At 41.2% G+C, this 26,736-nt stretch overlaps 1 protein-coding gene across 7 annotated transcripts; it reads right to left on the bottom strand.

Annotated features, from left to right (window-relative positions):
• Positions 1-12,219: 12,219 nt before the first annotated feature.
• Positions 12,220-21,959, bottom strand: LOC110508848 (polypyrimidine tract-binding protein 2). Of its 7 annotated transcripts, none has more exons than XM_036966290.2 (14): positions 21,824-21,959; positions 20,367-20,397; positions 20,218-20,269; positions 19,895-20,070; positions 19,479-19,622; positions 19,016-19,291; positions 18,502-18,697; positions 18,030-18,107; positions 17,273-17,388; positions 15,535-15,568; positions 14,883-14,975; positions 14,113-14,329; positions 13,662-13,739; positions 12,220-13,510 (listed from the first exon to the last, which is right to left on the bottom strand). In XM_036966290.2, exons 1-14 carry the CDS (start codon positions 21,829-21,831, stop codon positions 13,381-13,383), a joined length of 1,629 nt encoding a protein of 542 aa, XP_036822185.1. In that variant the 5' UTR covers positions 21,832-21,959; the 3' UTR covers positions 12,220-13,380. The 7 variants fall into 7 exon arrangements, 4 of the variants coding, with proteins under 4 accessions (XP_036822185.1, XP_036822184.1, XP_036822186.1 ...); XM_036966289.2 differs by having other exon boundaries at positions 13,662-13,754; positions 21,824-21,949; XR_016492734.1 differs by lacking the exon at positions 15,535-15,568 and having other exon boundaries at positions 13,662-13,754; positions 21,824-21,949.
• Between the last annotated feature and the right edge of the window lie 4,777 nt (positions 21,960-26,736).

Here is a 26,736-nt window from a genome sequence, read left to right as displayed (position 1 = left end):
GGTAGAAATTAATGAACTTATCGTCAGACTGGCTAGAATGCTTATCTACACAGGGAGACCTTGGCTCGGTCATAAATTATATTAAATTGGTGGGAACGAATGTGGGAAGGCTTGAGATACTGCCTTTGTACCAGGGTGGAGAAGAGACAGGACATTTCGAAAACTAATGAAGTCATTTTCAGTTTATAACCTGTGGTAAACTGTATCGTGTTCAGTACTCTCGAGAATAAACGCTACTGATTGATTTTGAGACTGGTCTCTGTCCATTTTATGCAAATAAGGGTCTTACAAAATTCTCAAGAGTGGACAGTGTTTAATTGAATTGGTTTAATAAAACAAAAAGGAATTTAATTCCTGTAACAATTCTTCGCCCGCTTTAAGGAAAACACAGTGCCACCAAAGCGGCACGCTACCAAGGACTGCGGGCTCTCCTTCTCCGTGGATGTTGTAAGACATTTTTTTTTTTTATTTTTTTTTTTATTTTACCTTTATTTAACCAGGCAAGTCAGTTAAGAACAAATTCTTATTTTCAATGACGGCCTGGGAACAGTGGGTTAACTGCCTGTTCAGGGGCAGAACGACAGATTTGTACCTTGTCAGCTCGGGGGTTTGAACTCGCAACCTTCCGGTTACTAGTCCAACGCTCTAACCACTAGGCTACCCTGCCGCCCCGATTTAAGCGTGTTAACCATCGCAAGGCTGCCGGCCCAGGTGGCATCCCTAGCCGCGTCCTCAAAGCATGTGCAAACCAGCTAGCTAGAGTGTTTACGGACATATTCAATCTATCCCTATCCCAGTCTACTGTCCCCACATGCTTCAAGATGTCCACCATTGTTCCTGTACCCAAGAAAGCAAAGGTAACTGAACTAAATAACTTATGCCCCATAGCACTCACTTCTGTCATCACGAAGTGCTTTGAGAGACTAGTCAAGGATCATATCACCTCTACCTTACCTGACACCCTAGACCCCATTTCAATCATCTTACCGCCCCAATAGATCCACAGATGATGCAATCGACACCACACTGCACACTACCCTATCCAATACCGACAAGAGGAAAACCTACAATTGAAGTCTGATGTTTACATACACTTAGATTGGAGTCATAAAAACTCGTTTTTCAATCACTCCACAAATTTCTTTAAAAAAAAATATAGTTTTGGAAAGTCGGTTAGGACATCTACTTTGTGCATGACACAAGTCATTTTTCCAACAATTGTTTGAAGACAGATTATTTCAATTAAAATTCACTGTATCACAATTCCAGTGGGCAGAAGTTTACATACACTAAGTTGACTTAGTTTAAAGTTGACTAGAGTTTAAACAGCTTAGAAAATTCCAGAAAATTATGTCATCATTTAGAATCTTCTGATAGGCTAATTGACATAATTTGAGTCAATTGGAGATGTACAGTGGGGCAAAAAAGTATTTAGTCAGCCACCAATTGTGCAAGTTATCCCACTTAAAAAGATGAGAGAGGCCTGTAATTTTCATCATAGGTACACTTCAACTATGACAGACGAAATGCGAAAAAAAAATCCAGAAAATCACATTGTAGGATTTTAAATGAATTTATTTGCAAATTAATACAGGTAACGAGTGGAGGACAGAGGAGCCTCTTAAAGAATAAGTTACAGGTCTGTGAGAGCCAGAAATCTTGCTTGTTTGTAGGTGACCAAATACTTATTTTCCACCATAATTTGCAAATAAATTCATTAAAAATCCAATACTTTAGTATTGCCAGTGTAACATTATAGCTTCCGTCCCTTTCCTCGCTCCTCCCTGGGCTCGAACCAGGAACACAACAACAACAGCCACCCTCGAAGCAGCGTTACCCATGCAGAGCAAGAGGAACAACTACTCCAAGTCTCAGAGTGAGTGACGTTTGAAACGCTATTAGCGCGCACCCCGCTAACTAGCTAGCCATTTCACATCGGTTACACGAGCCTAATCTCGGGAGCTGATAGGCTTGAAGTCATAAACAGCGCAATGCTTGACGCACAATGAAGAGCTGCTGGCAAAACGCACGAAAGTGCTGTTTGAATGAATGCTTACGAGCCTGCTGCTACCTACCATCGCTCAGTCAGACTGCTCTATCACATAATAACACACAGAAATACGAGCCTTAGGTCATTAATATGGTCGAATCCGGAAACTATCAGCTCGAAAACAAGACGTTTAGTCTTTCAGTGAAATACGGAACCATTCCGTATTTTATCTAAGGGGTGGCATTCATTAGTCTAAATATTCCTGTTACATTGCACAACCTTCAATGTTATGTCATAATTACGTAAAATTCTGGCAAATTAGGCAGCCCAAACTGTTGCATATACACTGACTCTGATGTGCAATGAACACAAGAGAAGTGACACAATTTCACCTGGTTAATATTGCCTGCTAACCTGGATTTCTTTTAGCTAAATATGCAGGTTTAAAAATATATACTTCTGTGTATTGATTTTAAGAAAGGCATTGATGTTCATGGTTAGGTACACATTGGAGCAACGATCCGCACCGCATCAATTATATGCAACGCAGAACACGCTAGATAAACTAGTAATATCATCAACCGTGTGTAGTTAACCAGTGATTATGATTGATTGATTGATTTTTATAAGATAAGTTTAATGCTAGCTAGCAACTTACCTTGGCTTACTGCATTCGCGTAACAGGCAGTCTCCTCGTGGAGTGCAATGAGAGGCAGGTGGTTAGAGCGTTGGACTAGTTAACTGTAAGGTTGCAAGATTGAATCCCCCGAGCTGACAAGATGAAAATCTGTCGTTCTGCCCCTGAACGAGGCAGTTAACCCACCGTTCCTAGGCCGTCATTGAATGTGTTCTTAACTGACTTGCCTAGTTAAATACAGATTACATTTTTAAAAATTAACATTGGCAAAATCGGTGTCCAAAAACACAGATTTACGATTGTTATGAAAACTTGAAATCGGCCCTAATTAATCGGCCATTCCGATTAATCGGTCGACCTCTACATCAGACTGTTAAATACTGTTAAATAGCCATCACTAGCACATTAGAGGCTGCTGCCCTATATACTGTACATAGACTTGGAATCACTGGCCACTTTTATAATGGAACACTAGTCACTTTAATAATGTTTACATATTTGGCATTACTCATCTCATATGTACAGTGCCTTGCGAAAGTATCCGGCCCCCTTGAACTTTGCGACCTTTTGCCACATTTCAGGCTTCAAACATGAAGATATAAAACTGTATTTTTTTGTGAAGAATCAACAACAAGTGGGACACAATCATGAAGTGGAACGACATTTATTGGATATTTCAAACTTTTTTAACAAATCAAAAACTTAAACATTGGGCGTGCAAAATTATTCAGCCCCCTTAAGTTAATACTTTGTAGCGCCACCTTTTGCTGTGATTACAGCTGTAAGTCACTTGGGGTATGTCTCTATCAGTTTTGCACATCGAGACATTTTTTCCCATTCCTCCTTGCAAAACAGCTCGAGCTCAGTGAGGTTGGATGGAGAGCATTTGTGAACAGCAGTTTTCAGTTCTTTCCACAGATTCTCGATTGGATTCAGGTCTGGACTTTGACTTGGCCATTCTAACACCTGGATATGTTTATTTTTGAACCATTCCATTGTAGATTTTGCTTTATGTTTTGGATCATTGTCTTGTTGGAAGACAAATCTCCGTCCCAGTCTCAGGTCTTTTGCAGACTGTATTTGGCTCCATCCATCTTCCCATCAATTTTAACCATCTTCCCTGTCCCTGCTGAAGAAAAGCAGGCCCAAACCATGATGCTGCCACCACCATGTTTGACAGTGGGGATGGTGTGTTCAGGGTGATGAGCTGTGTTGCTTTTACACCAAACATAACATTTTGCATTGTTGCCAAAAAGTTCAATTTTGGTTTCATCTGACCAGAGCACCTTCTTCCACATGTTTGGTGTGTCTCCCAGGTGACTTGTGGCAAACTTTAAACAACACTTTTTATGGATATCTTTAAGAAATGGCTTTCTTCTTGCCACTCTTCCATAAAGGCCAGATTTGTGCAATATACGACTGATTGTTGTCCTATGGACAGAGTCTCCCACCTCAGCTGTAGATCTCTGCAGTTCATCCAGAGTAATCATGGGCCTCTTGGCTGCATCTCTGATCAGTCTTCTCCTTGTATGAGCTGAAAGTTTAGAGGGACAGCCAGGTCTTGGTAGATTTGCAGTGGTCTGATACTCCTTCCATTTCAATATTATCGCTTGCACAGTGCTCCTTGGGATGTTTAAAGCTTGGGAAATCTTTTTGTATCCAAATCCGGCTATAAACTTGTTCACAACAGTATCTCGGACCTGCCTGGTGTGTTCCTTGTTCTTCATGATGCTCTCTGCGCTTTTAACGGACCTCTAAACTATCACAGTGCAGGTGCATTTATACGGAGACTTGATTACACACAGGTGGATTGTATTTATCATCATTAGTCATTTAGGTCAACATTGGATCATTCAGAGATCCTCACTGAACTTCTGGAGAGAGTTTGCTGCACTGAAAGTAAAGGGGCTGAATAATTTTGCACGCCCAATTTTTCAGTTTTTGATTTGTTAAAAAAGTTTGAAATATCCAATAAATGTCGTTCCACTTCATGATTGTGTCCCACTTGTTGTTGATTCTTCACAAAAAAATACAGTTTTATATCTTTATGTTTGAAGCCTGAAATGTGGCAAAAGGTCGCAAAGTTCAAGGGGGCCGAATACTTTCGCAAGGCACTGTATGTACTGTATTCTATCCTATTCTACTGTATCTTAGTCTATGCCGCTCTGACATTGCTCACCCAAATATTTATATATTCTTAATTCCATTCCTTTAGATTTGTCTGTATTGTTGTGAAATTGTTAGATATTCCTGTTAGATATTACTGCACTGTTAGAGCTAGAAGCACAAGCATTTCGCTACACCCGCAATAACATCTGCTAAACACGTGTATGTAACAAATCAAATTTGATTTGCTACTGCTTTTAAATTTCAATCACTATGTAACACTGAACTTCAACGATACGGATTGAATAAAGCCCTTAGACTTTAAATCACGCACCTCTCTGTTTAGTTTTAACTGTATTATAAAAGTTCTTTCCTACCATTAAGCCCAGCAACACTTGATCCCATCCCATCCATCCCAAGCAGAACGTGGATGCTTGTTCACTTAATTAAATTGGTCTGTTGGAGCAAGCTACGGCGTCCATAGCAGGGCATCCAATACATCTATAGTAGGGGCATCCAACAACAACTCCTCAATGCCACCTTGTCCGTTTGATTTGATCCTGGCTCTGGGTCTGAAGCCATGCCAGCGCTTATGCCCACCGGAGAGCTCTGCGGAGCGGGCACGGCAGGCAGCGAAGTGTGCCAGGGGATTGGCAAGACCAAACAGGAGGGTATCAGTAGGTCAGCCAAACATGGTGGAGAGGGTTTGGCATGGGTACCCAGCATGAAGCAAACGTCCTTTCCTTACACTAATTAATGACCAATTAAGGATATTGGCAAAACAAGCGCTTTCATCAATGTGGTAATTATTCTGTATTGTCCTGACACATTTCCAGGGGTGAACACAATACTCAACAAGTCCTGTGGCAGTACAGGAAAAATTATTTTCTAAGCATCGACTCCAAAACATGGTAAACACAACCAGTCTCAGGCATTTAAGGTTTGCTCTGCTATTTCAAGTAGCAAGACTCTGCTGTGTGGTACACAGGATATGTTTTTCCCTTTTAAAAGGCCTGCCTGAAACAGCTGTTAAATAAATGGTGATCCCCTGATAGATATTAATGGAGGTAATTACTTTAACAGAGGAAAAAAGCTCTCAGCTGCACACTGTCAGCAGCACAGGGAGAGAAGAGAGGGAGGGAGGGAGAGAAACCTGGTTGAGAGATGGAGAGACCCCAATCTTTAAGAACAGAGATACATTTGACCCTAACAATTCCTGAGGCGTTTGTGCAAATAGTAACCTGGGGAAGGTTTTCTGTAGTAATAAAAATGTAAGACTTCTAAACTTCCTTAATAAGCACAATGGGTAAAAGCCTAATTTGATTTACAGTACCAGTCAAAAGTTTGGACACACCTACTCATTCAAGGGTTTCTTTGTTTTTACATTGTAGAATAATAGTGAAGACATCAAAACTATCTGGTTTGCGCTTAGTGGGACTATCATTTGTTTTTCAACAGGACAACGACCCAACAAACCTTTAGGCTATGTAAGGGCTATTTGACCAAAAAGGAGAGTGATGGAGTGCTGAATCAGATGACCTGGCCTCCACAATTGAGATGGTTTGGGATGAGTTGGACCACAGAGTGAAGGAAAAGCAGCCACAAGTGCTCAGGATAGTGGGAACTCCTTCAGACTGTAGGAAAAGCACTCCAGGTGAAGCTGATTGAGAGAATGCCAAGGGTGTGCAAAGCTGTCATCAAGGCATTGGGTAGCTACTTTGAAGAATCTAAAATCTAAAATATATTTTGATTTGTTTAACACTTTAATGGTTACTACCATATGTGTTATTTCATAGTTTTGGTGTCTTCACTATTATTTTACAAAGTAGAAAATAGTAAAAAATAAAGAAAAACCCTTGAATGTGTAGGTGTGTGCACACTTTTGACTGGTTCTGTATACCAAAATATCGCACAACTGTTACACCCTATACACGCTGATAGATAAACATGTCCACCAAAACAGGACCAAAATGTATGCTTGCTTTATTGACTTTCAAAAAGCCTTTGATTCTATCGAATGTTGTGTAGGGGGTAAAACATATTACATAGTTAAATAAATTTTTAATGGTAATACTTGCAGCATAAAAATTGGTAATAAAATTACAGAATTATTCAACCAGGAGTGGGGCCCAGGGGCAGGGCCTTCACCAGGGTTGCAATCTCAGCCTTGTGCTCTTCAATATTTATATAAAAGAATTGGCCACTATTCTAGAGAAATCCTCAGCCCCTGGTGTTAGTCTCCACAAATTCAGAAGTTGAATGCTTGTTCTTCGCAAATGACCTGTGCCTGCTGTCACCCACAGCACACTGTCAGACCTGGGCCCTAGCTGGCAGGAAACCCCCAAAATAATGATTTTCCAGAGATCCAAATATCAGGGAATCAGACCAAAGTTCTCAATTGGTACAAAATATACTGCACAAACAATTATTTAGGTTTAAAAATAAGCTCAACTGGACACCTAAATGAGGCAGTATATGAACTGAGAGAGAAAGTTTTGGAAATATCCCAGGCAGTGATTGGAGACAGTGCCCTGTGTAGGGGTCTGTCTTTCAAATTGGCTGTTAAACAGATGTCTTGAATCTCTGTGGTAATTTATGATCCCATGATACCTAAGAATAGGGGTGTTCACCCGGTGTCCTGGCTAAATTGTCAATCTGGCCCTCATACCATCATGGCCACCTAATCATCCCCAGCTTCCAATTGGCTCATTCATCCCCCCCTCCTCTCCCCTATAACTATTCCCCAGGTCATTGCTGTAAATGAGAATGTGTTCTCAGTCAACTTACCTGGTAAAATAATGGCAAAAAAAATGGCAGGAGCTGAGCAAAGAAACAAATCCCCTCATCCAGCTGGTCCTGGGAGTTCAAAAACCTGTTTTACCAACACACTGAAGCCTCATCACCAGAACATCCAAATAAATAAACCAAATAACACAGTCAAAAAAACTACATCACCTATTGGGAAACAAACACAAAACAGTGCTATCTGGCCCGACAGAACACCACGGCAAACTATGTGACCATGGTTACTGATCAAACCCTTAGAAATGGTTTGCCATAGAAAATGGCAGCCACAGAAAAAGCTTTGGTAAATTCAATTGATTGGACATGATTTGGAAAGGCACACACCTGTCTATATAAGGTCCCACAATTGACAGTTCATGTCAGAGCATTGTCCATAGAGCTCCAAGACAGGATTGTGTCGAGGCACATATCTGGGGAAGGGTACCAAAACATTTCTGCAGCATTGAAGGTCACCAAGAACACAGGGGCCTCCATTATTCTTAAATGGAAGAAGTTTGGAACAACCACAAGCTGGCCGCCCAGCCAAACTGAGCAATCGGGGGAGAAGGGCCTTGGTCAGGGAGGTGAGCAAGACGCCAATGGTCACTCTGACAGAGCTCCAGAGATCCTCTGTTGAGATGGGAGAACCTTCCACAAGGACAATAATCTCTGCAACACTCAACCAATCAGTCCTTTATGTTAGAGTGGACAGACGGAAGCCACTCCTCAGTAAAAGGCACATGACAGCCCGCTTGGAGTTTGTCAAAAGGCACCTAAAGAACTTTCAGACCATGAGAAACAAGATTTTATGGTCTGATTAAACCAAGATGGAACTATTTGGCCTGAATGCCAAGCGTCACATCTGGTGGAAACCTGGCACCATCCCAAAAGTGAAGCATGGTGGTGGCAGCATCATGCTGTGGGGATGTTTTTTAGCGGTAGAGACTGGGAAACTAATCAGGATCAAGGGAAAGATAAATGGAGAAAAGTAGAGAGAGATCCTTGATGAAAACCTGCTCCAGAGAGCTCAGGACCTCAGACTAGGGCAAAGGTTCACCTTCCAACAGGACAATGACCCTAAGCACACAATGCAGGAGCGGCTTCGGGACAACTCTCTGAATGTCCTTGAGTGGCCCAGCCAGAGCCTGGACTTGAACCTGATCAAACATCTCTGGAGAGTCCTGAAAATAGCTGTGCAGCAATGCTCCCCATCCAACCTGACAGAGCTTAAGAGGATCTGCAGAGAAGAATGGGAGAAACTCCCCAAATACACGTGTGCCAAGTGAGGCTGTAATCGCTGCCAAAGGTGCATCAACAAAGAACAAAGTAAAGGGACTGAATACTTATGTGAATGTGATATTTCTGTTTTTTATATATTAAATTAGCCCAACATTTTTTTTAAACTGCTTTCATTATGGGGTATTGTGTAGATTGATGAGGGGGGGGGGGGGGGGGGGACGACTATGTAATCAATTTTAGAATAAGGCTGTAATGTAACAAAATGTGGAAAAAGTCCAGGGGTCTGAATACTTTCCAAATGCACTGTACATACAGTATAACAGGAGCACACTTTATAACAGCTTGCCAAAGGTTTGGGACAGTTAGTGACAATAAATGTCAGAATTAGTTTTATTCTTTACTTATACATATTAGCAAGGAGTCCATCATTATATTCACCCCCCCACCCACCCCCCTCTTTCTATAGATATTATAATTTTATCTTCTCCATTATGGCTTTTCATTGATTCATTAAGACAGTTGAAAGCACTCGCTTTAATTAGATGCGCCGAGTTCACTATGGCAAATTCATGTTCTTAGATCCTTTCCCAAAGGCATCGTACATATACTGTACATGTTCTGTTCTCCTGTTAGGAAATCCTGAAGGAAAGGTGTCTATGAAAATATTATATCGATACAGTGTTAATGGGGCATCCCAAAGACCAAAAGGCAGTACTACAGAGCGATACAGTCCTCTTTTCATAGATCAGCTATACAGAAGGACACCAGCAACATGGGAACCGAGCTCATGTCTCCAACCGGATAATTGTTTCCGATTGGAGCAGAGAGGCAGTTTAGGCAGGATATCTAGTGGGACAAAAGACATCCTGGCCCCAGTGTCAACCGTCATCCACATTAATTATTGAAACTACGTATGAGAGGCGAGTCATTTGCATATAGATAACAGTCAATTTGATTTAGAAAATGGGGGCAGTCACCGAGTTTCAGCTTTAATCTGTGAATAAATGCATGCAGTGTTTTAAATAAAATATGAGGGTTGATCAGATGGTAGCTTGTCCACCTTACATTTATGGATTCTGTGAAACCACAAGGTAAGTACATTTATGGATTCTGTGAAACCACAAGGTAAGGACATTTATGGATTCTGTGAAACCACAAGGTAAGGACATTTATGGATTCTGTGAAACCACAAGGTAAGGACATTTAGTTTTTTTTTGTCTTTTTACACGCCAGCTCAGAATGTAGCCACTGATGAAAGGTATTATCAGAGTCTACTGGGCTAAACATCAGGGTAGGGGTTCAATTCCAGTCTATGAATTTTAATTCAAGCAATTAAACTGACATTCAGTTAAAGACCTTTAAAGACCCCCATAAGTTATTAGGATATTTTGATGTATGAATTGAATTTCAGTTTCCTGGATTAACTACTGTGGAAATGAAATTGACCATATAACCTTTAACACTCCTCTCAAGCTTCACCAATGCACCTGAACACACACACTATTAATTGAAAATGAGAAGTTGACCTGTGTCCAATGTCGTGACACCTGTCCATAGACCGTATAAAAACAGGGGGACCTGTCTCACCCCTGTGGACATTATGTGAGAGACAGAGGTCAGCACTAATTAAATAAACTCTTGTCAAAGGGATGTTGAATTATTCAGTCTTTGACAACTATTGAAACTGCCAGCAATTTCCCCAAGTCAAGATGGTGCCATGAACATCTTTGTCTTAGATAAATGTTTTATAATCTTTGGGAAATTACCTTGATATTGTGAAATTGGTAAGGTACACATTGGCCCAACTGCACCCCGCTTACATTTATTAGATTTGCGACTGGACTGAACATAACAATTGGCTCTTTGGGATTTTGTTATTTTGCAATAGAGACCACACCAGGGGACAGTTCCAAATGTATTGTGGGGGGCATTTTTTATTATTATTGTTGATTGGGCACAGGGGAGGGTAGTGTGTTTTCTCCCTGGTTTACATTCGCTCTTTGGCCCCTTTTACTATATAATTTCTTCCATCCTAGCCACATTTACTCATCTGCAACTTTTACTTCACCACAGGTCAACATAGTTTACAAGTCTGTCTATCCTGTCCTCTATCCACAATTCAGTGACAATAGTGGTAGGTGGATCATTTGTCCAGATCTGCAATAGGCTAACTAGCAATCATACCACACATAAAAGCATCATATATTTTCAATATGAAGGCAACAGATAGGAATAGCTGATTGGCACGCCAGGTGCATCATTGCATATGAAAGAAAAGTGAAGACATGAAACACTCAGCTCAAAAAGCTCCCCTATTGATCTTGTTTAGGGACAATACAATTATCCTTCCTAGACTATAGTAGCTTACAACACCACAACGCAATGAATAATTGCATTATTGCTTTCAAGTGAGTACAAAATTATACTCTAGGCTGCAGTGAGAATGTAATTTGAATAATGTCACAAAAGCACTGTAATTTGAACATTCCATTCCATTCGGATCAGTTGTGGGTCTACTCTCAAGTTTATAAGGTATAGGAAGGTACAGTATCAGGTCACTGGCTGTATTTTTTCTTCTAAAAACTGAGATCATCAAGTTATCCTATAATAATGTGCCCACATATGCTCCTGGGAGGCCCAGTTATTCAGGAAAGCTTAGTGTGCTGTGCCTCTATTTCTCACGCACCTAGAATCTAACGCTTCAATATAGACTAAATATGTGTTATACAATTTGTGGCATAAACAACGTTTTAATCTGATTAGGCTACTTCAAATCTCCTATAGGGATATACACGTTTGTTCAAAATATGATTCCAGCATCCTCAAAATAGCTTCTTTTTTTTTAAATGGTAGGTTGGAAACCTGGTTTATGCGAGGACAGTACCTCAAACAAAAGAAATCTCATGACATCATGGGAAAGTATGTAATTTATTAGGCTAGATTGTTTTTTAATTTAGGGCATTTAAAAATCAGCCCACAGCAGAATCCGGATTGACATTTTAGGCATGGTTGAGTATGGTCCAGAACGATACAGCTGCTCGAATCTGAAACAGTAGTTCTATAACATTTACATTTTAACAGATATTGCGTTACCGTACTCACCTGTGAGATTTAGACAAGAGAGCAAGGAGTTCATAGCTGTAAAATTAAAGGGTTAGAAAACATACAGCAACAGTTGAGTCAGAATCTTAGTAAAGCAAGTGGTTAGCAGGGTGGGAAATTCTAATTTAATTAATATTTCCAATTGTCATCTTCTGGTATTGCCACCCTGTTCCAAAAATAAAATGTATTATCCCCCCTAGGCAGAGAAAATCAGAACAGTAAGAGAGGTGTAGAGGAGAAAGGAAGTGAGAGCATAGGAGACAGAAGAGGGTGAATAGAGCTACAGGAGAGTTTATTGAGCATGCTACAGAGTTAAAGCAGAGTAGGTACACACAGCAGGAACCATCAAACGGACTCACTCGGTAGAAAATTAGCTTTTAATCGTGCCTTTTCCAAACTATATGTAAAAACTCAATCCATGTAGAAAATATACAACCTTTTTCCACACATTCCTAACCTTTTTGATTTACTGTATTTTGTGTTCAGTTTTTACTGGAGATGTGGTGTAAAGGTAAAATCCTTTACCAAAAACCACACCGAATATCATTGAAATCAAGGAGAAACATTCTGGGACTGTTTGACTTCGATTAGTGTTCCCCCCGAATCAAAACACAAGCCACATTTGTTTCTGTAAATGAAAAAAATAAATCAAAGTAGGTCTAAAAGGCACATTTACTTTGGTCCCCAACAGTCAGTCCATCCTCATGTACAATCATACTTTGTTATGACCACATTGCCTAACTGGATGTTGGACGCCTGCAACAGCAACATGTCTTCACTACTACCATGACCTATCAGTACACAAGCAAAACAAAAGGAACAATTATGTATATGCAAATAAGGTTTGAAAAACAGACAGCAAGGGAACATGTAAGCGGATGTCCTCAGCAGGTGAAATGTACAACGGTGTCAGCCTTTACAGTAATCCTCAACATGGGGGAGGGAAAAAAAAGGAAAAAAAATTTGCTCTGCCCAGGAGTTTAAAAATAAGCCAACTAACTGAATATGGGCTTCTTCATCTAAGTCCGTTAATCAGGTCCCTCGCCTACATTATGAAAAATGTTTTAAAATCGAAGCTATAAAATCTGGCGAACATCCAGTAATGTACACAGGGAGAGAAAACAAAAAGAAAACACACTACCCTCCCCAAACAGAATGTGCCTAGACCATCACTTGTAGAACCGTAAGGAGGCAAAACGATGATAATATTTTGCTGAGTAAGGCACATTTTTGCTGATTCATTCTAATAAAAGAGGGAATACAATTCCTCTTCATGATGAACATGGGAAGGGAGCTTGCCAACCACACAAACTAAGGTCGAGGGGGATAAGGGGATCTAGCTAGATGGGGCTTGTTTTACAACAACGACATTGAACAAACTACCATCACAACTAGTAGTGGGGGGGCTTTTGATAATTAATATTGTCTGACTGAAAAGTTTCCCCCTAGAAGGTGAGGGTCACGTTGATTGACTAATTGAGGTTAGTCAAGGAGAGGGGTGGGTTGTGATGGCGTGGTTCATCTAGATGGTTGACTTGGAGAAGGAGACCTTCAGGTTGTGGTTGCTGCCCATGTCGTAGTTGTGGAGGTCCATTAAGGCCTGGATGGCCTCCTCCACCGTGGACATCTGGAGTAGCGCCATTTTGTGGCCTCTATTTGGGGTGGGGGAGGAAATGTGATCATATAGTCACACACAAGTGGTAAAATTATGAAGATCGCTGCACATTACAACTGTGGTGTTCAAAGGCTCAGTCTTGGGACTAAATGTGATATTAAGTTACGGGCAGTAAAATACAGCCTTACTGGAAAAACTTGAAGGCCTTCACAATTCCACCAGCATTAGAGAACAGCAGTCGAAGATCCTCCTCTGTCACATCCTCCCTGTCAAGTCCCAAACTGACCGTGAGCACAATGCAAGCACATTCAGCCATGTCAATACACTAGCACACTTCAATCTTCTCGTACTGCAACATCTTACCAGTGCTACACCCAACCCCCTAAATTCAGCAGCAAACTACTCAATAATAGTCTGGTGCAAAAATAAACAATGCTAATGTGCCAAACATTATAAGAGGCAGCATATATATAATGAGAACAGTAGAGGTCTGAGACCAGAGCCTTCGGGAACTCTGAAACTTACATTGGATTCATCTGAGGAATTTCTATTAATTTAACCTTCTAACGCCCTAGCTAGCACAACATATATTTATGAAATGGTACAGCCAGAATCCAGTCAAACTCTAGACAAACTCACGGGACGTTGGAGAGGTGGAGCGTGGCGGAAGGAGGGAAGATGTTCTGAAAGTTCTTGGAGCCGGGCTTCTTGAAGCGGTGCAGGGGGGAGTTGGTGAAGTCCTTGGTTAGGCCCTGGTCATCCAGCCCTTCTCTGGGCAGCTGCACTGCCTGGTGCTTGGAAAGCGTCACACGGATGATCTTCCCGTACATCTTCTGGCCATTCAGGTGGCTCATCGCTGAGAGGACAGGCACATAGGAAACACGGTTACAGTGACATGTTTCTCATGCACTTAATGTGGAGGTGTTTCTCTACCATTCATTTGAAATTCTCTTTTAGTTCGAATTCAAAAAACAATGCCACAATGGTTTCAAAAACGGGATAATGGAAAGGATAGGGACCCGCACACTGTCAAAACCATGGGATAAATCCAAAACAGAGGCTCAGATGCAAAAATATCATTTTCATCTACCTTTAATTAGAAATGTTAAGACTCCCTTTAGGATCGTCCTAGGACATTTTCAATTCAAATTAGTTTCAACTATGATTTTGGGATTGTGGAAAACAATGAACTCAAAAGACACAGCAAGAACTGTAGATTTACCAGAAACATTTTATATTATGTTGAAAGGAACAGCAGGGCAGCCAGGGGCCTGGCAGGATAACACAGGGATTGAGCGGAACCGATCCAAACAGGAGCTAGTTAAGGGGGGGGGGGGGGGGGGGGTTGAAAGAACACTCCAAAACTCAGACAAGAGGTACAGAAGCGGGGCGTGACTGAACCCACTCACCGAGCTGGGCCTGGTTCCCGTCTGACATCTGGATAAGAGCACTGTCCTTCTTATTGTAGAGGATCTTCACGCGCTGAGCATCACCGTACACCCCTTCATTATAATGATAGGCAGACGGCAGGAGGGAGCGAGAGAGGAGAGTGCAAAGGCAGAGCAGAAGGGAGAGGATTGAACCATTAAGGACAACGTTAGTCCTTCAGAGACAGAGTTTAAAAATTAGTCGTAAAAAGGGGATGGAGAAATCATCCATATCATTTAAACCAATCAAGGAGTCTTAGAACAAGAGACGTACAAGATAGACAGAAGAGAGAATATGCAGATAAAATCCCTCCCCCAAAAAATAACTAGCTTTGTGAGATGGAAAAAAAACTAACAGAAAAACCTACATCCCAAATAATCAACCATGCATTAACGTAATTGCCCCAGAGTGAGAATAAGAGACTGGAGGCCTTGATGGCCAAAATAATATGTACTCAACTAAAATCAATATGAACGATTAAACAAAAATGTGATGAAACAGTTCCTCAACTATGGAAACACTAATCAGAAATCAAATGAGAGCTAGGTTGTTTTTTTTGTGTTTTTTTTACATGGAGATGGAGTAAAGAAAAAAAATATATATATGAAAAAGGTAGTGCTAACAATAACATACCGAAGAGGGTAAACAGACTTTGGGGCGTAACCATCTTTAGAAGGAGAGAAGAGCAAGCAGCGTAAGACAGGTAGAGAGGTAGAAGAGTCGGAGGTAGAGAGCCAAGATGGACAGATCATCCATAACGGAGGGTGGTTTCCCGTAGAATGATGAGGTGGTCATGGTGCATGGGTTCAAGGCAGTTAATTGGGGCAAGTCGGTCCAAGGAGGAACATTTTTGTTCACAAAGCATGCATGCACAAAGCATGAACATGTAGAGGATGGGTAAGGAGGGGGAGGAGTAACAGGGTGCATACAGGACACAAAGGGGGAACGAGGGACGGGCAAGAATTAATAAAGGGGGGTAGCAATGTGGCGTAAATAAAATAAAAAAAACAGGTCAGTACATTGGAAAATGCAGGAGTTTGGTCAGAAATGGCTGGATTTGGTTTGCTGTAGTGGTGGTGTAATCCTAAACATACAAGAAAATAATAGTGCCAAATGTTTACACTGGAGACCAAAGAGGGAGCCGAGTACATAGACACCAAAGCCTAGTTTGTAGCCAATAGTAATTAATGATAGGGATGTGGGTAGGGCATGCAGAAAAGTATCACAAGTTCAGGTTTTAGTAGCTTTACTAGCGTATGAAATGCAAGCATATTGGTTAAAGCAGGTGGGCTACACCATCAGTTTCAAAAGGAGGGGAGCTTGGGCCATGCAGGTAAAGACATGAAAACCACCTTACAGAGTTATGGCATAAACAGAACACATTTTCAAGTCCACAAACCCAGTGTTTGGGGAGAGAAATGATAGAATATTACTTCTGTTGAGAATGTATAGACAGATATAGCATAGATAGATATAGCATAGATAGTGACAGTGGGTGAGAGAAAAAGGTGAGAGTGGTTGGTGTAGCCCCCACAGTCCATACCAACTTGACAGCTTAGAGAAAGGCATTGGAATAGACAGGTGTGAACGAGAGAGCTTTGAAAGAAAAGAACGAGAGTTAGGAAGGACTATCACTTGACATGAATGAGAGAGGGAAAGAGTTTAGGAGACCGTAGTTAAAATTAGCACGGAATGCATAGGAGAGAGAAAGAGAGAGAGAGACCCTCTATTCACTAAGACAGAGCCTGAAAAGTAACTGCAGTTCAGTTGACTTAGGATATGGAGACAGAGAGAAAACATATGCAAGCACTGAGGCCAATATAAAATTCACATAAATAATGAGCACCCGATGTGAGAATGCGTCACCATTCCATCTCTTGACTGGACGTACATCCATTGGGGATGACCTTGTGGTGAATGACGCCTGACAGAGAAACAATCCACTCGTCTTGGTACTAACACCATCAGGCCAAGCTAGAGAAGTTGTGTGCAGCAGAGCTTTGAGGAACATTCAAAGAACGCAGAGCAACACTGAATATTGCTGTAGCCATCTTACAAAATGAAATGTCAGATTTCTGTGTACTGATCATGAGGTGTAATAGATCATCCCGTAAAGGTACTGACTATCTGTGCAACAAAATGCAAGGTTAGACTAAATAGCCAAGTTGTATAGATGGGGAGCTTTTTCTCTGAACCCTTCCAATCATGAAATTACACCAGTCATACCGCGAATCGCAAACATCTGCTCAAAGTCGATGTCGGAATCAAAGGACAATGATGTACAAGGCACCGTCAGAGGCAATAGATCTGAGTGAGATCTGCATATTGAAGGAGGAGAGGGAAGGGGAGAGAGAAAGGGCGCGTTACTCACCTCCTCGTTCAGGTTGCTGACCAGGAGCACGCCGCTGCAGCCGGAGTGTCCGGAGAGCACCATCCTCCCTGCAGCCGCCGCCGCTGCCGCCGCAGCACTCATTGGATTGATGGCTCCTGGAGGAACAGCCAGGCCAGGCACATTAATGGGTAGACAGAGACAGGGGCAAAACATACCACACAGCCATGTGTTACAGTGTGCATGCCATGTCCACACACCAGACGTGTGCACTCAGACATTGCACGTCCTTATGTGTCTCAATTCCATTATTTTACATTTTAGACTTGTATATTGTTTGATATTATTGCACTGTTGGAGCTAGGAACACAAGCATTTCACTACACCTGCAATAACATCTGCTAAATATGCGAATACAACCAACAAATTTGATTTACATGCATAACAAAGCATGCATAACACACAAAGGGACTTTTTCTGCATAGCGCAAGACCTCATTGTCAAAAGCTATTCAAGACACAGGGAAGGTCAGTCAACTCTAAAGCTAACCATCCATTATTCCAATGTCATGGCCTATCACATATTTTATTATGACATCCTTGGTTATTCTCAAACTGATATTTCAAACTCGTCAAACATGCTATTAGACCATTTTAAAAAGGGGGTTTTCCCCTTGGTCCAACAGGAGTGGTTGCTGTGCTACTCCAACTACTCTTGCCTCTTTCTCCTGGATGACATGGACACACAGCAGGTAAGACTTGGAGTGAAAGAAAGAAAAGATCATGGAAAGCATAGGTACCTCCGCCCTGCGAGAGGGAGAGAGAAGACTGAAACCCTCCACCATTAGAGTAGTGCGCTCCCATTCCAGAGGGGGTACCTATGGAGAGGAGGTACAGGGAAAATCTTAACTATACAGGGGGCAGGTGGGAGTAGTAATAATGTAGAAGAACTCAAAAAAGCTTTATCAAATTGACAAGGCTCTTATATGGCTTGGAACATGGCAGACTGTCGATAACACACAGTGACCCATTTTCTATTATGTTCTTGTTCCTTCTTTTGTTCGTCACTTAACAGTGTGTTACTGGACTGGTAGGGATTTCTGTTGTCCTCCGATCTCTACAAAGCATTAGATAAGTCCATACTCAGCCTGCCATTGAGAGAGAACACTTAGTGGTATTGACTTCTATACAGAGGAGAGAGAGCTGACTGGACTGGCCTGGAAAGACAGAGAAGACAGAAAAGGGGAGAGAATGGATGGAGAGAGGTCTTACCGAGCAGGGAGGAGTCCTTGTTATAGGCGGCGGCCATGGCAGGGTCTAGTGCAGGCTGGCCGTCACCGGCTGGGAGCTCGGGCCGGGTGTAGTCCCGGCTCTTGTCATTATTGTACTTGACATTCAGGTTGACCAGCTTGGAGAAGTCGATCCGCAGCGTGCAGCAGGAATTGTAGATGTTCTGGCCGTCCAGGGACTGAACAAAGTGATAAGAGAAATGACTATTAGTAAGCTTTTTGTTTTATTTAATTTTGTTTAAATAATTGTAATAATCTGGAGAAACGCAATTGTTATCAACCTTCACGGTAAATTGACAGAACTGAAAAATGGAATATACTAATTAAACAGACTTTTATCCAAAGCGACTTACAGTCATGCGTGCATACATTTTTTATGCATAGGTGGCCCCATGGGAATCGAATCCACTATCCTGGCGTTGCAAAAGCTTTGCTCTACCAACTTAACTACAGAGGACCACATGTATAATACACCAGTGGTTTGTCTGTCTGCTCACCAGTCTGGCTTGCTGGGCGTTGACTGGTTCGCTGAACTGGAGCAGGGCCTGGAACTGGTTGTTCTTGGTGAACGTGATGATCTTCATGACTGTTCCAAACTTGGAGAAGATCTGCTGTAGAACGTCCAGAGTGACGGGGTAGAACATATTGTCGATGATTATCCTGAGCACAGGGCTGGGGGCATGGGCTAGAACACTGTCCAGCGTACTGTTGTCAGAGTTGGGAGAGCCACCATCCTGCACTGCCGACACGGCCTGGAGGACAGCCTGTGCACGCTTGATAAGTACGTATGAAATAGAGGGAGGGAAAAAAGGGGGAAAATTACAACAGTCTGCAAATCAACAAAAAGTACAGTCACAATAGCCAAGGCTCACTCATACACCATTGTTTCTCAGTGTCTACACTAGAACCTCACTACTAGTCATGCACAAGTGTATTTTCTGGGGAAGGGTAGAATCTCACCTGGTTGAGAGTGCTGTCTGTCTTCAGCTCCTTGTGGTTAGAGAACTGGATGAACACGGGTACGTTGCGGACCTGAGGCATCACCGCCGTGTAGTAGTTCACCATGGTAACAGCCGCCTCCTCCGTACCCAACTCCAGGAACGCCTGGTACATCGAAAGAGGACAATTTAAAGACAGACAACATGGACAAATTCCTTCTATACCCAATACTACTATGTAGTATTAAATAGTTTGATTCTAGATATATAAAAAAAACATGCTTAGGGTAGGAGTTGTTCGTAGGAGTTGTTCCTGGCCATTTGACCAGGAAAAACTGACAAGGCCAAATGGTCAGGCCATATTCTGTCCTTAATTAACTTATTGTAGTGTAATGATTAAGAAAAATAACTCAAACAATTCTTCCCACATTAACTCACCTGATTTTTTCCTTTCAGCATGAGGATGTTGGTGACCTTGCCGAACGGTAGGCCCAGAGCAATGACCTCTGTCTCTGACACCTCGCTGGGCAACTTCCTGATGTGGAGCACACGGGAAGGGGGACTCTCCATCCTGTCCTCCACTCTCAGTTTTTTACTGCTGTCATTGCCGTTAGCTGTGAAATCAAGCGTCATGCATGAATATATCGCATCAGCTGTCCTCTCAGCTGTTAAAATGTGTCAAGGACCATTGACTGTGGATATGTTAGAATGTGAATTGCTTTACTTTTCTGTATGACTGAATGGGAGGAAAATGAGCTCACCAGTCACAGAGTTAGGGCTGGTGCTGTAGAGACTCAAATCATCTGAGCCTCTCTGTAAAATATGAATGTATACATAAATGAATTTGGTACATCGTTTCCCAATTAATGAAATGATTCTGAAAAGTTAGTTGCCGAAAGTGCAAACTTACCTTCATGCCAACTGCAACATCACTGACAATGCTGAAAAAGGCAGGGGAAATATGAATGTCAGTTGTGCACACAAATCAGTGCAAGCAAGTATAATTAATTAATGGAAGCAAAAATGTATGGTGTCAATTAACAATCAAGTTAGCTAACGTTAGTGTGCTAGCTACGCCTATCTTAACGTTACCAGTTTGCTAACGTTACCCACAAGGTTAAGAACTACCAGTGTGAGTGTAGTTGTCTTGCAATTTAATTTCGTTAAAATGTGTAGCTAACAATTCGTCATCTTTACATTTTGTTTGACGTGAAAGCTCATTGCAAATTGTAGCGACGTTAGTACATTCGGGTATCAGACCTTGTCAGCCAACTCGTTAGCAGTAACGTTAGCTACTAACGGTCGCTGGTTACCGTAACGTTAGTTACTAATGGTCGCTAGTTACTAATGGTCGCTAGTTACTAATGGTCGCTAGTTACTAATGGTCGCCAGTTACCGTAACGCTAGTTACTAATGGTCGCTAGTTACCAATGGTCGCTAGTTACCGTAACGGTCGCTAGTTACCGTAACGGTCGCTAGTTACCAACGGTCGCTAGTTACCAACGGTCGCTAGTTACCAACGGTCGCTAGTTACCAACGGTCGCTAGTTACCGTAACACTAGTTACTAATGGTCGCTAGTTACCGTAACGCTAGTTACTAATGGTCGCTAGTTACTAATGGTCGCTAGTTACCAATGGTCGCTAGTTACCGTAACGCTAGTTACTAATGGTCGCTAGTTACCGTAACGCTAGTTACTAATGGTCGCTAGTTACTAATGGTCGCTAGTTACCAATGGTCGCTAGTTACCGTAACGGTCGCTAGTTACCGTAACGGTCGCTAGTTACCGTAACGCTAGTTACTAATGGTCGCTAGTTACCGTAACGCTAGTTACTAATGGTCGCTAGTTACTAATGGTCGCTAGTTACCGTAACGTTATCTGATGGCTACACTAATGTCTACCAAACTCATCCGAAAGAAACGTGTCCGACCAACGCGTAGGGGTACGTGCGCGCTCAACTAACCAAAACACGACATTGAATGCTTAACAGTAGTCAACGAGTTTAACGAAATTGTAGAAATATTGGCACCGCATAATCTCGGTTTAACACAACTCTTAAATAGATACACCAATCAATACATTCAACTCTGGCTATCTTAATAAACTAGATCTACGTTAGCTAGCTAGTTTCGTAGCAAGGTGCACGCTGTGAAATTATACGGTAGTACTTGCTAGCTAATGCAATGCTAAGAAGATGGGTGGCAAGCGGGCCACCATCTCAGAACGAATTCAAACGTGGCCGGCCCAATAAGCTAACGTTAGCTTTTAACGTTATTAAATAGATACGTCGATAGTAACATTAAAACCTTTCGCGAATATAATTAACCACACAATCAACGTGCAAGCTTCAGCAAACGTGAACACATACCTTTCCATTCCCGGAGGGTGTCTAATTTCGCGTTTTTATTTATTCGTTAAATCTCAGCTCCACTCCGACACACACACCACACGACTGCAAAATGGTTGCAATTTCCCAAATGCTCTCATGAAGTGCGCCGAGTAACGGAAAATGACGAACAAAGACGATTATCTACAGACAGTTCATTGATTATCATTTATAAAGACATACTTAATCGAAATATGAGTTTAGCCACGTGTTATTGTTTGCTACTGTAATCATTAGCTTTAAAATATTGTTATTAAACTAAGCTTTCCTGCAGTTACATTTATTGTCATTATAAGGTCAATCATAGCTTCTGCAAACAACTCAATGACAAGCCCCTGGACCTCACTACCTATGCTTGACTAATCCAACTTCATATATTTCATCAATTTATAGCAAAAATAACAACAAATATTTGGTTTACATTGTCTTGCCATGGGGTCTCTCACCACCCCAGGCCTAGACCACAATGGTTATGGCACATCCTGTGTGTCATTATATCGTTATTGAGTTCCAACTTTCATTGCAATGGGGCCCAGTCACAAAGGGAACAGAGAGCATGCAACCCCTTTTGTTTCTGAATCTGCTATTGAAAGGACTTTAGGGCATTATATTTCACACCAACAAACACACATACTACTACGCCCCCATGCAATCTGTCACTTGTGAGGTTTTAAGGCTGAGAGTTGTATGATGACATAGGCCTGGATTGAAGAAGTTTCCACTCAACAATGAATTTGGCTGGATTCATAGGAATTCATTGATTATCAGTATTTTTAGTAATCAATGTCTTTCTGTTGTATTGCCAAGATACTGAAATTACACCTTGAGATTGATCATACTCAAGGAAATTATATTGATATTGGGATCTAAAAACATTTAAAAAATATATTACATAAAATAACCAAATAAAATGCTTATGAAACTCGTAATTTCCAAACCAGGTTTATTTTCATTTCATTACCTGGACCATTTTAATATTTTATCCAAAATTCAATTTCCTCAGTTTTCACACTTTCTTTTACAGCTTTCCCTCATTTATTGTCTCTCATAACCACAATGTCTTTATGTTTTATTGGCTCCCCAGCTCACCTCAGAGGGCACTGCTGAAGATGAATCCTTTATCGAGGGAAGATGAACTGGACTGGAGAATGTCAAGTGGATTTATGTAATAAACCTTGACTGCAGAGAATTCCCAGACCTATTAATGCTTTACGTCACTGTATGTTTAAGTGACACACTTAGTGCAATGTATGACACCGTTTTTTATTTTACCGGAAAACGGCCAATTCAATCCCCACAAAGGAAAGAATATAGAGTGATATGTTATGGCTTTGTATGTTGAAGTTGGGACTGTTGTGTTTCATCTAGCCTATAATCTTTGAGATATTACATTTTCAGTGAGAACTGTTGAACTGGGGAAACTGCACTGGTTTGTCTTTTAGTGATGTGAGTATATGATTAGATAGCTTTTACATTAATCAATGTGGAGCTGTTCATCCAGGCAGTTCCTCTATCCGATTAAAGAAACCCCCTGTCCACAGAAGCTGTTTTAAAATTAACCCTTTACCCATTAAGTCATAATTTACAAACCCCTGGAGTTGATTACCAAATTAAAGCATTGATTTAGGCTCTCAGTTTGGTCATTATTAATTTCCGATCTGGGTAAGTTTGATTCTGTCTCCTGCCTAAATAATAACACTGATTTATTCCAATCTGTCTTACTTTTTACTGAACTTAAGTTGTTTTTCATTAAAACAATTTAAAATCCATTTCCACTTCTTATTGTGCTGTGCAGTGAATTTGGTTATAAGAGTGATGAACCAATCAGGTACTAAAGGAATAAAATGATGACATTGGGGCTGCATAATACCCTGGGCATATCCTTGGGATAAAATCGATAAGAAAGAAGATACCAGTATCAAAGAATAGAACAAAGCCAGTTGTTGGTTTAATTAAATACAGACTTCCCAAATAAAATAGTGGCTTCTCTAGAAACACTGGAATTTCAGTCAACTTACCATTTTCAAAAAACAAAACGTATCATGTCAAATTCACTTTAAATTAACAATGGCTTATGGCAGTTTTGCCCACACCTCAAATTCATGCCAGTTTTCATACTGGACAGACAGGTATGGTATAAGGACAGATCAATGCAGTTTGTATCACACCTTCTGCTTTGTTGAGCCAACTGGCCTTTGAAATGGACTCTTCATGGTCAGTAAAGTGTCTGTTTAAAATGTCAGGGCACCACTCTTATTTCCTCCCTGTTTCCTTTAGTGGACAGAGTGTGTGAAAAGGACAGTAGGTTACTGACCTTCTTGTTTTATGTGCCCACAGAGCTTTGGCCTTTTTATTCCACTTTGTCCACAGTTCTGTTCTTATGGCCACTCACTTTCCCCCAGGTCTGACGGCTCTAAGTGTTTGATGGATGGCAGCTGTGCTCAAGGGCTGCAAATGGATCTTGGAGCTGGTCAAAGCTTCTCTCGACTTGTACTGTATCTGTTGTCTAATCCAGAGCTATTGAATCGGGGATTTTACAAACAAGGTCCTCTTTTCACTCCCAGATCTTTCTTTATTCGGTGGCATTGTGAGCCAACACAGATGAGACTGATGATAGCAGTCAATGGGCAAAATCATGATGTGGTTTTGTCATTGTGAGGCCGTATCAGCAATGAAAGCCTTCTTCCTTCAATTCATAGAAAGGTTGGAAAGTCGCTGAAAAGTCTGCCTCCAATGTCAGACATCATTCAGTGTGTCCATTAACCGAACTCTCTGCCAGCCTAAACAAATCAACATTGTAGTAGCATTGTAGCTATTGCAGCCAATACCAGATTTAGGCTGGGTTTCTGTACAGCACTTTGAGATATCAGCTGCTGTAAGAAGGGCTTTATAAATACATTTCATTTAAATATGTATTATGCAATCTGCACAGCCAAATAATGTGATTTTTAAACAGATTTGGTCAAAAGGTACCAAGGACAAATAGTTGAATAGACAAATACTGTAACCTTTTTAGTTAATTATATATTTTATATCATTGTCACTCACACGTCTAGGTTCAGCAAGCAATGTTCAGTATGAGTGGTGTGATCCTCTCTGCCACAGACTGTTTTTTTTTTCTAGATGGGACACAAATTTTGTTGAAATTTGTTGAAGGAGATTTTACACAGCAGGTTAGGAGAATAGACGTAGCAGATTAGGTTAAGGTTGGGGAAAGGGCTAGGGTTAACTCAAATAAAAAATAAAAATTTGACGTCAATTTGACAAAAGCTGTATCCCTTCTAGATATGGCCCCACAGCCTGGAGCCATGGCCAGGTAATGAAGGATATTTTTAGAAGAACCTTAACAGGACTTATTTAGGACTTACTTTATGAAGAGATATTGTGTGCTTGAAAGCACATGTGATAAGCTATTTAACTTATATACATGTAATGGTGTTAATACTGTACGTTTATCGGCAAACTATCAACTATGAATCAACTTTGACACTAATAGGCTGTAACTTTGTTTTGTGTACTGCGAAGACAAGAAGTCAGAGAGAGAAGACGGTGAGATCCTCACACATATCAAGCACAGCAAGTTAGAAATCTTCTTTTTCATTTGGACATTTGTTTTTGTCACGGCTTTCTTCTGTTAAAGGAGAGGCGGACCAAAACGCAGCGTGGTTATTTAGATACATCTTTAATAAGGATGAAAATAGAACAATATAGAAAAACAAGCAACGTGAAAAACCAAAAACAGCCCTATCTGGTGTAACAAAGACAGGAACAATCACCCACAAAACCCAACACAAAGCAGGCTACCTAAATATGGCTCCCAATCAGAGACAATGTCTAACACCTGCCTCTGATTGAGAACCATATCAGGCCCAAACACAGAAACAGACAAACAAGACGTCCAACATAGAATGCCCACTCAGATCACACCCTGACCAAACAAAACATAGAACATACAAAGCAAACTATGGTCAGGGTGTGACAGTTTTCAAAGACGAGTCATGCCTTATCTGCGACTTATACATGTAAACAAATTATTTTATCTACACAGGGGTACACAAAACCGAAGCAGTTTCCAAATCAATGCTCAGCACGAACCTGATATACAAGTCATCCTCATTAACCTCTGACCCCTGGTGAATTTCTTCTCCAAAGAAACAAGGTTCTGAATCCTGTCTCTGGGGAGAATTAAGTTTGTAGCACGGCAGCATGATAAAAAAGTATATAAATACAAGTCCAGGATTTGGCATGAGGATGACACACCGTAAGGTCATAGCTCCCACATTTCTTTCAATAAATAGGAGCTAAAGATACTGTCTTAATGACTCACACTTCTGTCCTTGTTAAAGTGAGCTTTACAGTATACGCACAGCATTTTTAGTTAGTAGTTAATTAATGACAGTGTTGGAAACTTTGAATAAGAACAGAAATGTAGGTGATACCACAATATTGCAGGATAATTAGTTTGAGGACACCTATTAATTAAAGAACTAAAATCTAAATACGTACTGCACAACATTGTGGAATCTGATAACTGTCATGGTTACATGCTATGTTATAGAATATATTATAGAAATGCACCATTCAGTGCTGAGAAGGATAGGAGGGAGAACCCTTCAAGGCCACATTGGTTTTGTATAGCTGTGCTGTGACACACAATGATCCTGCTACACAAGGCAGCTTGTTAAGGAGGGTCACGAAGGACACAAAGACAGCCGGCCAAACAAAGAGTTAGAAATAACGGATCATTGTGAACAGGAGCTGTTAAGATTTATATGTGACGCTACTGAGTCCTCACAGACACTGGGGTGCGTGCATGTGTGTGTGTGTGTGTGTGTGTGTGTGTGTGTGTGTGTGTGTGTGTGTGTGTGTGCGTGTGAGGTAGAGCGATAGAGAGT

This window comes from Oncorhynchus mykiss, chromosome 28 (genome assembly GCF_057628025.1).
Source record: "Oncorhynchus mykiss isolate SJ-2025 chromosome 28, ASM5762802v1, whole genome shotgun sequence".
In the NCBI taxonomy this organism is placed as follows: Eukaryota; Metazoa; Chordata; class Actinopteri; order Salmoniformes; family Salmonidae; genus Oncorhynchus; species Oncorhynchus mykiss.
Note: the sequence above shows the minus strand (reverse complement) of the source record. Positions and strands in the feature narration are given on the sequence as shown.

Bases quoted from the DNA above. Each gene is read 5' to 3' on its own strand.
- LOC110508848 (XM_036966289.2), bottom strand. The intron at 14,330-14,882 runs GTGAGTGGGTTC...CTGTCCTCTCAG, and splicing joins CGGGAACCAGGCCCAGCTCG to CGATGAGCCACCTGAATGGC. The intron at 13,755-14,112 runs GTGAGTTTGTCT...GCTCACGGTCAG, and splicing joins CTCCACCTCTCCAACGTCCC to TTTGGGACTTGACAGGGAGG.